Source organism: Brugia malayi, assembly GCF_000002995.4.
Source record: "Brugia malayi strain FR3 genome assembly, contig: Bm_v4_ChrX_scaffold_001, whole genome shotgun sequence".
In the NCBI taxonomy this organism is placed as follows: Eukaryota; Metazoa; Nematoda; class Chromadorea; order Rhabditida; family Onchocercidae; genus Brugia; species Brugia malayi.
In genome coordinates, this window is record NW_025062479.1 from 22,723,942 (window position 1) to 22,737,910 (window position 13,969).

A 13,969-nucleotide genomic window follows, 5' to 3' on the forward strand; every position below is an offset into this window, starting at 1 on the left:
AATTTGAGTTTAAATTTTAACAAAACGATAATCAATCGATCATTTATAAAATTTCATAAAAAGAATGAAAAAAAAAAGAAATAAAAAGAAATATTCACTGATACATAAATCCATTTTATAATTTCCATATTTTCATAAACATTCTAACAGCTTTTCTATCTTTTTCATTTCTCCACCTCTTTCTCACTTTCATCATATTTTAATCTTATGGAAAAGAAGTGGTTTTTAAATTCTTTTATGATGAATTAATTAAAAATTTATTTCGTAAATAAAAAAGAAAAAACTTTGGTTAAATTTGAAAATTATCAAAAATTTTTAATTCAAAAAAAAAAAAATAAATTTTATTTACATTTATAAAAAATTTTATTTACAAAAAAAACAAAGAGCAAAAATCACAAAATTTTCATTTAAATTAATTTTATTTTGACACTTTCCTTTTTTGAAGTTATTGTGAAAAGATAAATTATAATCAAAAATGATTGATAAATATTTTGAAAAGAAAAGAAAAGTGAATGGCCCTAAAGTGGAAGCATATGAAATTGTAATTTATGTTTTTTCTCATTTTTTTTTTCATTTTATTTTCACTAAAATATTGGAAAAACATTTATTAGTCAAAGTATAAATTAGTTTTTTCTTTTTACTCTTTAATTTTTATTAATTTAAAATATTTATTTTTACTTTTTTAAAAATCAAAAATTATTTCATATATTGGAAAAGAAGAATTGAGGATTTAAGATGACATCAAAATTGTCACCCGGCATATATCACCGATATTTTAGGCTTTACTTTTTTCTATTACTCACACTTTTCATTTAATGCATTTTTCACACAAAAAATTTTCAGGTAAAATTTTAATTTACTTCTGGGTAAAATTTACCTATTACTGATAGAATAAGTAAGAACAATAATAATTTGTAAATTTAAGATATAACAAATTTATGTGTAAAGAAAAATAAGTAAAAGCATTTTTCTACTAAATTAAAAAAATTTAAAACTGATGCTGAAATTTTTTTTTGCGATGTAAATAAAATTTAAAAATGTTTATTAGCTGAGCAATTGAAATAATTGAACAGAAATTTATTTATTAAATTTGTAATATGAAATATTATATATTGCATAGTGCTATTCATTGATTTAATTACTTTAAAATCGACGAAGAAAATGTAAACTAAATTTGAATGTTTTATAAAAAAAAAAAAAAAAGAAAATTGAGAATAAATTAGAAATATATTTCGTTCCTTTTTTTTTTTTAAATAAAATTTCTATTTATTTTTATTATTATTATTTTTCTATTTCTATATATATTTAAAATATTCTATCAAAATTTCATGTAAAATATGAAATTTCAAAAAAAAAATTTGATTTAGTAAAAATTAATTTTTCTTCAGTAAATAATTACATATTTGTTTTACTAATATTGCATGAATTATTAATATATTCAAATTTGTTTTTTTTAAATTAATTTCAATTTTGATTAATTAATGATATAAAATTTGAATATTTTAAAATTTTTTTGTTTTCTTTTCTACCTCAAATAATAGTCGTATAGCAATGTGAATTATTAGAGAATTTCGTATTAAAAAATATTAGCAAAAATTGTTTGATTATCAATTTTAAAGTAGTAAACACGAAGTAATTTGATAATCAATGATAAAACCAATAAAATATCAATTAACAAACATACTTAGGTGACAATAACTCTTAAAGTCTCTTTGATAAATGTCTCATTTTAAGGACCAATGAGTGTGACAATTAAAAAATTCATTTGAATTGTTTTTCTATTTTTTTCATTTTCTGTTTACTTTCATTTATACTTAAATATTTGAATTCTTTTATATGCAAAAATAAAATGTTACTAAAAATTAATATTATATATATTTTTTAAAATTGCCATATGATATAATAAATAATGTTTATAAATTAACGAGAGGAAAAAAAAATTGTTTAAAATAGGAAAAAAAGTATTTGTATAAAATTTCCAAAAGGCTTATTGAAAAAAAAAAAAAAAAAGGCAAAGGAAGTTTTTAAGCTGTGACATTAAAATTTCCATTTAAATAAATGCCTCAAAAGTAAAAAGCAAGAAGTTAACAAAATTATTATTATTATTTTTTTTTTTTTTCCTACACTTTCTAATCTTTTCTTTATTTTTTTTTTTTTTTTTAACAGTTGCAAAATTTTTTTTGATACTTTTTTTTCTTCTTTTTGAAATAATGCAAAAATGATTTAAGAAAACATTTAATTATCTAAAAAAGATAGCAAAAATTTTTAATTATAACAAAATTATTTAAAAGTAAGCAAAGAAAGAAATTAATAAAATCAATTTAAAAAATGATAAAATTATATTTTTCAAAATATTACAAATATTACATTTCGAAATGTGAAAAAATTAAAATTTTTATTGCGTTCATTTTTTTTTTCTTTTTTTTGAATAAACTTAACCTTAAACTTAAGTTACGTCATAATTTAAAATTTAAAAATACATTTAATAATCTAAAAGATAGCAAAACTTTTTAATTATAACAAAATTATTTAAAAAATAACAAATAAAAAAAAAGCAATAAAATCAATTAAAAAATATAAAATTGTATTTTAAAAAAAAATTTTTTTTTAAAAAATGAAAAAAAAAATTTCAAAATGTCATAAATATTACATTTCGAAATGTGAAAAAACTAAAATTCTTATTGCGCTCATTTTTTTTCAGAATAAATTTAAGCTTAAACTTAAGCTTACGTCATAATTAAAAATTTTTGTTATCTTTTGCAAATTTTTCATACTTACTTTTGAAAAAAAAAAAAAAAAATGCGAATTATTTTTAATAAAATTAATTAAAAATGATAGATGAAATTATATTTTTCAAAATATTACATTTTTTTTTTCATTGCACTGATCGTTTTGGAATGAATTTTCAGTAAATGAATTTCAAAAAAAAAAAAAAAAAAAAACTTCCGAGAAATCAAAACCATAAAAATATTTTACTTACTTTAAAATGTTACTTAATAAGTATGATAAAAAGGTTTTGCAAGTTTTTTTTTTTTTTTTTTTTTATTGATGAAACAGTGCCTTAGGCATTAATGCATATCAATTTGTTAAAGCTTTTTAATACTTAAAACTACCGTATTGACTCCTTTTTCTACTTTTTTTCTTTTTTTTTTTTTTGATATGTTCAAATTATTTTGATTTACATTTTAAAACTTTTCGTTTCATCGCTTTTTAAAAGAAAAAAAAAAAAAAAACGAAAAAAAATTAATTTAAATATTTCTGTTAATTTAAATATTTCTACTGAGATTCTAAAAAAAAAATAAAAAGTTTTAAATTTTAAATTAAAAAAATATTATGTTTATTTTTCCATTTTTGCAACAATATATTAGCATTTATTTTTTATAAATATATAAATATTTTATTTTAAAGAAGGAAAAATTAAGAAATACAAAAACTTTCCATCGAAATATTTATTTACTTTTTAATAGCTAATAATAAAAGTCCAATTCAATTTTAAAATGATATCAATGATAAATGATAATATTAATTCATCTTAACAAAATATTAATAATAATAATAATGTATTATCATTTAATTTTTCAATTTGTGTTTTTAAATTAAAAATTGAAAGATGCAAAAAAAAATTATTGCTAAAATATTTATCAATTCTGATATGCTATAATCGAAGTGAAATTTACTTATTATAATCAATGATTCATATCTTAAAATTACTTAAATTGTTGCAATTATGAAAAAAGAAAAAAAATCTCAAATTCAATTTAACGATGCAAAAGAAAAATGAGTTCGTTTCAAGTTGAAAGAGAGAAAGAAACTTAAATAATGAATGATTTAAATTGATTATGCATAATAAGTAAGTGTAATTTGTCTCAATTACTTACTTAAAAGTAATCCAAAAATTTGCAATTGAGAAAAGGAAAAATGAGAGATAATTTCAATTCCTGAATTATTTTCCGGATAATTCAGCATTTGCATAAGGAAATAATCAAAATGAATGAGAAGAAAGAAGGAAAAATAAAACGGAAACTTACCTGGTACCAAATTAAATGGTTTTTTATAATTTCGATTACTACGGATCATTTGATCAATATGATGACGTTGATATGGACGATGATGCCAGTTGTTATCAGGCATTGTATGAATTTGTTCTGAATGTAATAACCGGAAAGTATCAACCATTCAGGATTTCTGATCCTTCAGGTACATACAGAAATGTTTTATAAATCAGTTCAAGTAAATTATTGCAATAATTTAGTCGCGTAACGATTTAAAATTATTTCAACAAATTGTAAACAAACAAACAAACAAACAAACAAAAATGCATTTGTAAAATTATTTTCAAATTATTAAAATACTTATTTTACAAATCAAACAAATAAAGTAAAAATTGAAAGCAATGAAATGTGAAATTTTTAAATCTTTTATATGTAAGCAAAAATAACCAAAAAAAGATTATTTACTGAGTTAGAGATCGAATCAAAATTAGAGAGAAAAAAAAAACAAACAAAAATGAAAAAAAGAAAAGAAAGAACGAAAAAAAAAAAAATTGACGAAAATGTCAAAAAAATATAAAGTTTAAAAGACAGAGAGAGAATGGAAAAAAAAAAAAAAACAAAAAATAAAATATTTGAAATATTTTAATTTCGTATTTAATTTAAACTTATCTAACACAACTCAAAATTTATCAAATATTTTAATTTTTTACTTTTTTTGACTATAATTCAAATAAAAAAAGTAATAATCAATTAAGATTTTAATTGTAAAAGATACTATTTTCCTTTTCTTTTTTTTGTAAATACAATTAGAAAAATCTAAATGAATTAAATGAATTATGCAAATATTTCATAGATTTTATTAAATATTTGAAATTAATCGTTGCCATTTTCAATTTTCAGATAAACATTTCTTTCAAATTTAATTGTCTTTTTTTTTTTAAAAAATTTATTTTGACAAATTCTGTCATTAATAATTATTTATAGAATATAAAAATTTTTTTCTTATCAACGCTGAAAATGTAATTTTAAAAAAAAAGAACAAAAAGTTTTTGAATTAGAATATGAAAAAAATTAGCACAAAAAGTTTTCAAATTTAATATGCGCAATAATAATTTTTCAGAATGAAATAAATTAAAAAAAAAAAAAAAAAAACAGTTGAAACTTATATAAATACTAAAATACATAAATTATACAGAAATCGAATTAATTAAATTGAAATATGAAATTGAAATACATTGAAGTATGCTAATTGATTTGAATTTCAAAAAGAAATAACAAATCTTTTAATCTACTAATATAAGCATTGATATAAGAAGAAACTGAAAGATTTAAATTCCTAAATTATAATTTTAATTTTTATTTTAATTATTTCATTTATTAATTTCAAATTAAAAGAGAGAAAAAAGAAACGATAGTGTTTGAAATAAATTTTTGAGCATGAAAAGAGGAAAATTATATTTGAGTTTTGCTTGACTAGTTCAATTCAATGAATTCATCACATTGACATTTTTAAAATTTGGTGTGAAAATGAGCCATGGCCTAGTATTTCTTTGGCATTGAATAAAGCAAATCATTTTAACATAGGCTGCTACTTGATAGCATTGGCCATAACTTGATAGTCTTGGCCATATTACTTGATAGCATTGGCCATAACTTGATAGTCTTGGCCATATTACTTGATAGCATTGGCCATAACTTGATAGTCTTGGCCATATTACTTGATAGCGTTGGCCATAACTTGATAGTCTTGGCCATATTACTTGATAGCGTTGGCCATAACTTGATAGTCTTGGCCATATTACTTGATAGCATTGACCATTACTTATATGTTGCAAAATGCAATTCAGCAATCATACGATTATATTTTATCACAATAAACTTTAATTATTACTGCTCACAATATTTGATTACAAAAATAAATTTTATTTCTTTAAAAAATTTTTCATTTTCTAAAATTTTTTTTTTTTTTAAAAAAATAAGTTACAAAGACAAAAAGAATGATAAAAAAGAGAGAGAGAGAGAGAGAAGAGAGAGGAGGAAAAGGTGAAAGAAAAAAAAATGCCAAATTTACAAAAAAAAAAAGAAAGTATTGAAGAAGTAATTTTGTTTTAAAGTTTTTTCTTTTCTTTTCGTTCCTTTTCGTTTCTTTTCTTTTTGAAATGACAAATTGGTGCTATTGGCAAAGTAAAATAAAAATGAAAAAATCATAAAAATACGAAATAAAATTAACCAAACAAAATGTCTTTTAGTACTTTAAACTTTATTTGATGCAAAAAAAAAAAAAAAAAGAAAAAAGATAAAAATAAAAAATTTAAAGTTAAATTATCTTTTTTCTTTTTTAGTAATGATAAGAAATAAAACAGTAAAAAAGAGGAATGAAAATAAAAGTAAATGATAAAATTAAGTATATTGATAAAATGGTAATTGTATAGTTAAAAAAAAAAAAAAAAACAAGGAATGTCGATGGTTTAAATCAAAACTTGTATAAAAAAGGATAAAATTGAAAATTAAATTAAAATTAAAAATTAAATTAAAAATATAATACTCTGATTTCATTAATAAAATAATTTCATGCAAATTTCTTATATAATATAACAAAATTGTTATCATATTTTAAATTCTCACTAAATTCCATTTCATGCATAATTCTAAATTCTTTTTGATTTAAATTTTTAAAAAATTTAATTTCCATCCTATTTCTTTCCTTTTATAAAAATTAATATTTAAATCATACAAGAAAAAATAAAATTCGATTTCAATTTCTTATAAATTTATAAAAAAATTTTTTCAGTAAAATTTTTTGTTTTTTCTTTCTTTACGAATGCTAATTGTTACAGTAAGCAAAAAGTTATAATTTTGAAATTATTTAATAAATTTTTTAATAATTAATAAAATATTTCCTTTAAAAAAAAAAAGAAAGAAGCATTTATGTTTCTTTTATAAATTGCATTAAGTTTTAGAAGAAAAAAAAATAAAATATTTTTCATTTTTGCTAATTTTATCAAAATGTGAGCATTAAATAAGCTAATTTTTCATATTTTAATTTTTATATTTTAAGTTTCATATTTCTATTTTTTTTTTCTTCATCTAATCTTCTTCATATTAATCCTACAATTTTTCAGTTATTTGAATGTAAAAAAAAAAAAAAAAAAAAAATTGCTATGCAATTAACAAAATTATCCGAAATTTTTGATCAAAAAATCAAGAAATGAAAAAAAAAAGTAATCAAAAAATTTCATTTATTAATAATACTTTGAAAATATTTTTTTTTTGATGTTATTTGTTTGATTTCAAAAAGTTGGAATATTCCATAATATTTTTGAAGTTCCATTAATAATTTTCATTTTTAACAGAATTAATTTAAAATTAGCTATTTGATAGAATAAAAATTAAAATTAATTTTTATTACAACTATTGCATTCTCTTAAATATCTCACTGAATTTGTAGTTTTTAATAATCCTATTTAATATTCTTAATTTATTTATTAAAATTTTGCATTACATTCCTTTTAACACCTTAAAATGGATAGCTAATTAAGTGAGAGATTAAAAATTTTAATTAAAAAGGAACAAAATTACATTTTAATTAAATTTCAAAATCCTTTTGCGACATAAACATAATAATATATTACAGCAATAAATCATATATCAGTGTTCTAAATAAGTTATAAAAAATCATTTTAAATATTTATATTGCAAAAAATTTTGAAATTTTATTAAAATAAACATAGTATGCTTTAAATTAAAAATTTTAATAAAGTATTAAACTGAAAAATTTAAAAATAAAAATATCAAAAGATTAAAAATAATAAATTTTAGTTTAATTATTAACAGAAAAATAATAAATTGCAGCAATAAATCATATCACATACACATATAAATTATCATTGTTTATTCTTTTTATCATTTTTTCCCTTTTTTTGTCTAAATAATATTTTCATTTTTATTTTTTAATATTATCTAAGCATTAAAGAAGTAATTTTAAAAAGTTATACATAAAAAAAAACTTAAAAATTAAAAATTAATTTACATTAAACAATCAATAAAAATTAAATTAAATTGATCAAAAATTGAGTGAGTGAAAAAAGTTAGAAATAAAAAAATTATTTTTCTAGCAATTTTCATTGTTTTTTCTTTTCTTAATTAAAACTAAGAAAAAATTTTCAGGCAATGAATTATAACTGAAATAATTTTCAAATTTTAAACAAAAAAGCAAATCTTAAAAAAACATTGAAAAAAAATTTTTTTCATTAAAATTTTGGCCTATAATTTTCAATAAGCTATGTGTAAAATAACAGTAAAATAAATTATTTTCTTTATTTAATTCCATTTTTCGTTTGGAAAAAAAAAATTTAACAATTGCATAGTTTAAATTAAAATTTAAAACATTGAAATCATTTCATTATTTATGAAAAAATGCTAATTAAATAAACTTAAAATAATTAACTGTAATGTAAAGCATTACAAAAAAGTTAGAAATATATAAGAAGCAATTAAGCATATTAATAATTTAAATATTATTTAATTTAAAAATGAAAAGAATAAAAAATAAAATGAAAAAAATGAAGGATTAAATAATAAAATCAAACAATACCCATCCATCATGGAACACTTATTATTTACCCGCCCTTCACAATGGGTTAAATTTGTTCAAATGATCAGATAATAAGGAACAACCATTTTTTTTTTTTTTGCTCTTTTCTTATATTTTTCATTTTTAATTTCATGAATTGTTTATAGGCAGGGGCAAAAAAAAAAAAAAAAAAAAGAGACTAAGTTAAGTGCGTTTGCATAAATAACCAAATAGTACCTACTAGGCTACTAGGCCTACTTGGCTTGGCCTTATATGTTAAACATTCATTTTGGCCCAATCGAATAAATAAATAATCTAAAATCGGATGGATTGACAAATCAAAAAGGAGGCAAACTCATTAATCACTTATTCTTTTATATTCTAATATATAAATAAGCTTCGTTTCATACTAATCTTTAGCATACACATACAAACATGCACACATACACACACACACACATACAAACAGACAAACAGACACATACACATACACACATAAGTATGTATGTATGTATTAAAGTTTCCATTCTTCATCATTTGTATTGACAAGTTGAGATTTATTAAAAATGCAAAATAAAAATGCTAGAAGAAATTCTATTATTATTCATTGAGTTAAAGGATATTTGCATTAATTAATTAATTAATTAATTATTTTGTTCAGCTAATTAATTATTCATTAATTAATTTCTATTAAATAAACTATTAAAATAATTATTAAAAGATAAACAATATGAAATAGTTTTGCGCCCAATATTAATATTATTATTATTGTTATTACTATTATTATTATTGTTATTGTTTAAATGAAATATTTCTTAATTTTCATGAATTAATTAATTTTTCAATTATTTATAAATACATCAAAATTTGTTAATTTCAATTTTATTATATGATTTAATTATTTTATAAATATTTATTTCCATTTCCATTAATTCTAATAATAAATATTAAAATGAAACGAATATTTTATTATTAATGCAACAATTTCAACATTTCATTTTTAAATTTTATTATTAAAGTGAGAAAAAAATTTTTTTTTTGCAATTGTTAAAACAGTTGCAAATTTTTTTTTTCTTTTTTTTCTGTTTCTCTTTAAATGATTTTATTTTAAAAAAATATTTCTTTCACTTTATTTTTCATTTTATTTTTTTTTTTTTTTTAAATGATTGATAATTCATACATCCGTTTCTAATTTATTATTTTATTAGCACACAAAAATTTTTTTATTATATTAAAATAAATGTAAAAAAAAAAAAAAGTTTTTTTTTCTCATTTTAACATCTATGTGAAATTTTTAAATGTCTGTATTACATTTCAAGGGCAAAAGAAAAAAAAAATTTGCTGAAAATAAAATGAAAGAATTTATTACTTTTAATAAATAATACTTAGTACTTTAAAATGAGAATATCGAACAATAAATCTTAATTAAAAATTAAGAGGAAATAATGTTAAATCATTTTTAACACATTCATTCATAGGTAACAGAATGATTATTTATCATTATTAAATTGAAAATATTACATTTATCAAATAGAAATGAAATTGTTCCTTTTAATAAAAATTTTCAATAAAAAAAAAAAATTATAAATTACAATATGATTTGATTTTATGTTTAATATTGAAATATCAAAAAAAAGAAAAAAAAATTAAAAACGAAAAAGACAGAAATAAAAATCATTTATTTGAATTTTATTTAATTTTCTATTTTAGTTATAATATTATTGTTATTGTTTTTTTTTCATGAATGGACTAATTAATTAATTCATTAAAGTTAATTAATATTTCTATTCGTTTTTTTTTTTTTTTTGTTTACAAATAACTACATAATGGTAGTATAATAGAAACATTTTGAATATTAATTTGTTAAATAATTATTAGTAAACAAAACAATTGTTTTTTTCTTCTCTCTCTCTTTCTCTCTCCCTCTATTCTAATACTTTTACTTTATTCATCTAAATTTTTTGAACCTTACAATTTTTATCTTTAAAAGTGAAACAAAGACAAAGAGAGAAAGAGAGAGAGAGGTAAAAAAAAGAAACAAAAAGATGAAAAATAAAATTTAAAATATTTTTAGCATAAATCAAAAAGATATTTACGAGGTATATTCTAAATGAAACTACAAATATTTATGAAAAACTTATATTAAAGTAATTTGATATGCAAAAGGTATCATATTACCACAGGTATCATTGATAAATAAATATCTTTGCATATTTATTAATATATGTATATTTAAGTGTATAGAAGATCAATATATATTATATCATTTATCAATGATAATAAATATATATGATAAAAAAAAAGTGATAAAAGTAATAAATATATAATAAATAACAAATATAAGTATTATTAATATTTGCATAAATAAGAAGAAATTATAAATAATTAATTTCATTATTTAAGAAATAAAAAAGAGATAACATTTTTATTGATAATTAACAAATTATATCAAACTTACCATCAAATGTTTCATTTACATTTTGTTTAGCAAATGTTCCAAATTCCGATTTGTTTAAATATTTGTATTCTAATTCTTTTGCTCGTGTATGATTTACTTTTTTTGGTATAAAACTCTATAAGATAAATTGCATTAAAATTAAAATTTATTAAATTTTATATTTTAATATTATTAAATAAAAATAATTTGAGCATTTTTGTTTTTTTTTTTTTCATAATTTAATTTATTAATTGTATAAACTTATGATACCTTAAAGTAATAACAAAAAAAAAAAAAAAAAATGCGAAGAAAAAAAAATAAAAATTATTGTCTTTACGGGTTGTATATGTTGTTCCTGAAGCATTCTAAGCCGGAAACTAGCATGTGGCCCACGAATTGCTTCCTGATAATGCGTACCGAAAGATTTATATCTATCAGTACGTGTTTTCAATTGTTGATTTATATTTGCATCAACTGAACTTAAATTTTCCATCGGTTCCATCGCATCATCACTTTCATCATTTCTCAATGTTTGCTTTTGCTAAAAGTTAAATTTATATGATTAATGCTAGTAATAATAATAAAAAAAGTAACTATTAATAACAGTATTAATAGTAACAATAATAATTACGTAATAATTATGGCAACAATAATAGTAACAACAGCAATAATAATTACGGTAATAATTATGGCAACAATAATAGTAACAACAGCAATAATAATTACGGTAATAATTATGGCAACAATAATAATTACAGTAATAATTGTGGCAGCAATAATAGTAACAACAGCAATAATAATTACAGTAATAATTGTGACAGCAATAATAATAGCAACAGCAATAATAATTACAGTAATAATTTGACAGCAATAATGATAGCAACAGCAATAATAATTACAGTAGTAATAATAACAACGATAAATTACAGTAATAATAATGAAAACGATAGTAATAATATTAAGAACGACAATAAATACAGTAATGATAATAGCAACAACAGTAATAGTTCATTCAAAATTTTCCTTTATTTTAGCATCAAAATTAACAAAATATATGACATAACATTAATATTACCTGCAATAATAATAATAAACAATAATAGTGATAATAATAAGTAATAATAATGACAATAATAATGATAGTTCATCTCCAAAATTTTGCTTTATTTAGACATCAAAATTAAGAAAATAAATGATATAACATTAATATTATCCGTTAAAAAAAGTTATTTAATTAATTAAATATTATAATTACTTATTATCTAACTTTTTTATCACTGTAAAATCACTAAATATATGCTTGCAATAAGATTTGATAAGATAAGAGCGCTTAAAAATGCTAAATTATTATCTAATTTAGTTTAATTAATTGGATAAAAATAAGTGTAATAAAAAGAATTATTAAAACATACTGTTCGACTTGATATAGCTGCTGAACTTTGAACTCTTGACAGAGATGATGACATGATCGGTGATGAAGATTTGATCATTTTAAATGATTCCCTCCTCATTCGACTTGTATTTTTAGCTGATGATTTATTCATAATTGTTGCTGTAGCAATAATAATTACAATTAAATTTTACACAAATTACATTTTAATTCATTCCTATACGAAATTTAATTCAATTTTAGCTTTCAAATATTTCTATTTTTTATTTTTAGATAAAACTTTATGAGATAAATTATATTTTAGTATGCCTGAAAGAAAGAATAGCAAATAGAAATAAATATAATACATAATATACACGCATATACTTTCATCAAAAATTATTCGTAATTAAGCAAAGTAATATTTTTATAATTTAAAATTATTAATATTTGTTTACATCCATTACGTAATTATAATGCTAACTAATGATTAAACGTAACATTTAATGTTAGCAAGAAAAAAATTTTTTTAAATTTAAGAGAAAAAATTTAGTTAAATTGTAATTACTTTGTGATAAATTTAAAAAAAAAAAAAACTGAACAAATATTATTTTAAACTAATAAATTGCAAAATTAAAAATGTTTGAGCAATTAAATATGATATTATAATATTTTAATAAAAATTATTTTTAATTTAATAAATTTTTTTTTTAATTTCAATTTAATTTAGAAATAGATAGAATTTTACACTAAATACTATTGTTCTAATGAGCAATTTAACTAATTAATTCTAAATGAATAAAAACTTTTTTTTTTTACTAATTAATTCTATGAATAATAGTGTACAAATAAAAATAAGCAAATGATTAATTAATTTTAAAATTTAAAATATTATTTAATAATTTCAAAAAAATTATATATATTTGGTCATAGCTTAGATAATGAAAACTTAGTTTTAACACAGTTAGTTTTAACTTTCATTTTCTTAAATATTTTCATTACTTCCTGTTAATTTTCAATTATTTCTACTTTTTTTTTTTTATTCTTTTCTTTTCTTTTTTTTTTTTGCATTTTCTAGTATTATTCTAAGTTACATTATTGAAATTTATTCAAAAAAAAAAGATGAAACATTAAAATTTGATCTGAAATTGAAAGAATTAATTTTGCATTAAAAATTTTAAAATTATTCATAATTTTTTTCACTTATTTTAAAAACATCAAACTGAATTATTTAATTATCAAATCAGAAATGCAAATTAATTATTCATTTCTTATTTAATTTAAATATTATATCGATTTATCACTTTTTACTATTATAAAATAATTTTTTTCTCTAAAAAATAAATTTTAAAATTTTTATTTGTTTTGCAAAAATAATAAAAAATGTTGAATAAACAAATTTTTGCACTAATAATTTAGATGAATTATTTTCATTCTTTTAAGCAAAAAATGAAAATAACAATATTCTAACCAGATGTTTGCCTAGCTAGAATATTATTATTTCTAACTTAGCCTTAACTAGGCTTAGCCTAGATTTGGCCTAATTAGAATAATGTTATCTAATGTACAATTATTGAGTATTTGTTGGCTAATACTTA

The 13,969-nt window shown here is 18.5% G+C and overlaps 1 protein-coding gene across 1 annotated transcript; it reads right to left on the reverse strand.

The window, feature by feature from the left end:
* Positions 1-11,000: 11,000 nt before the first annotated feature.
* Bm8443 (Mechanosensory protein 2, putative) lies at positions 11,001-12,546 on the reverse strand (the record flags this gene model as incomplete). Its single annotated transcript, XM_043075812.1, has 3 exons — positions 11,001-11,138; positions 11,340-11,543; positions 12,415-12,546. 3 exons carry the CDS (start codon positions 12,544-12,546, stop codon positions 11,001-11,003), a joined length of 474 nt encoding a protein of 157 aa, XP_042931746.1.
* Between the last annotated feature and the right edge of the window lie 1,423 nt (positions 12,547-13,969).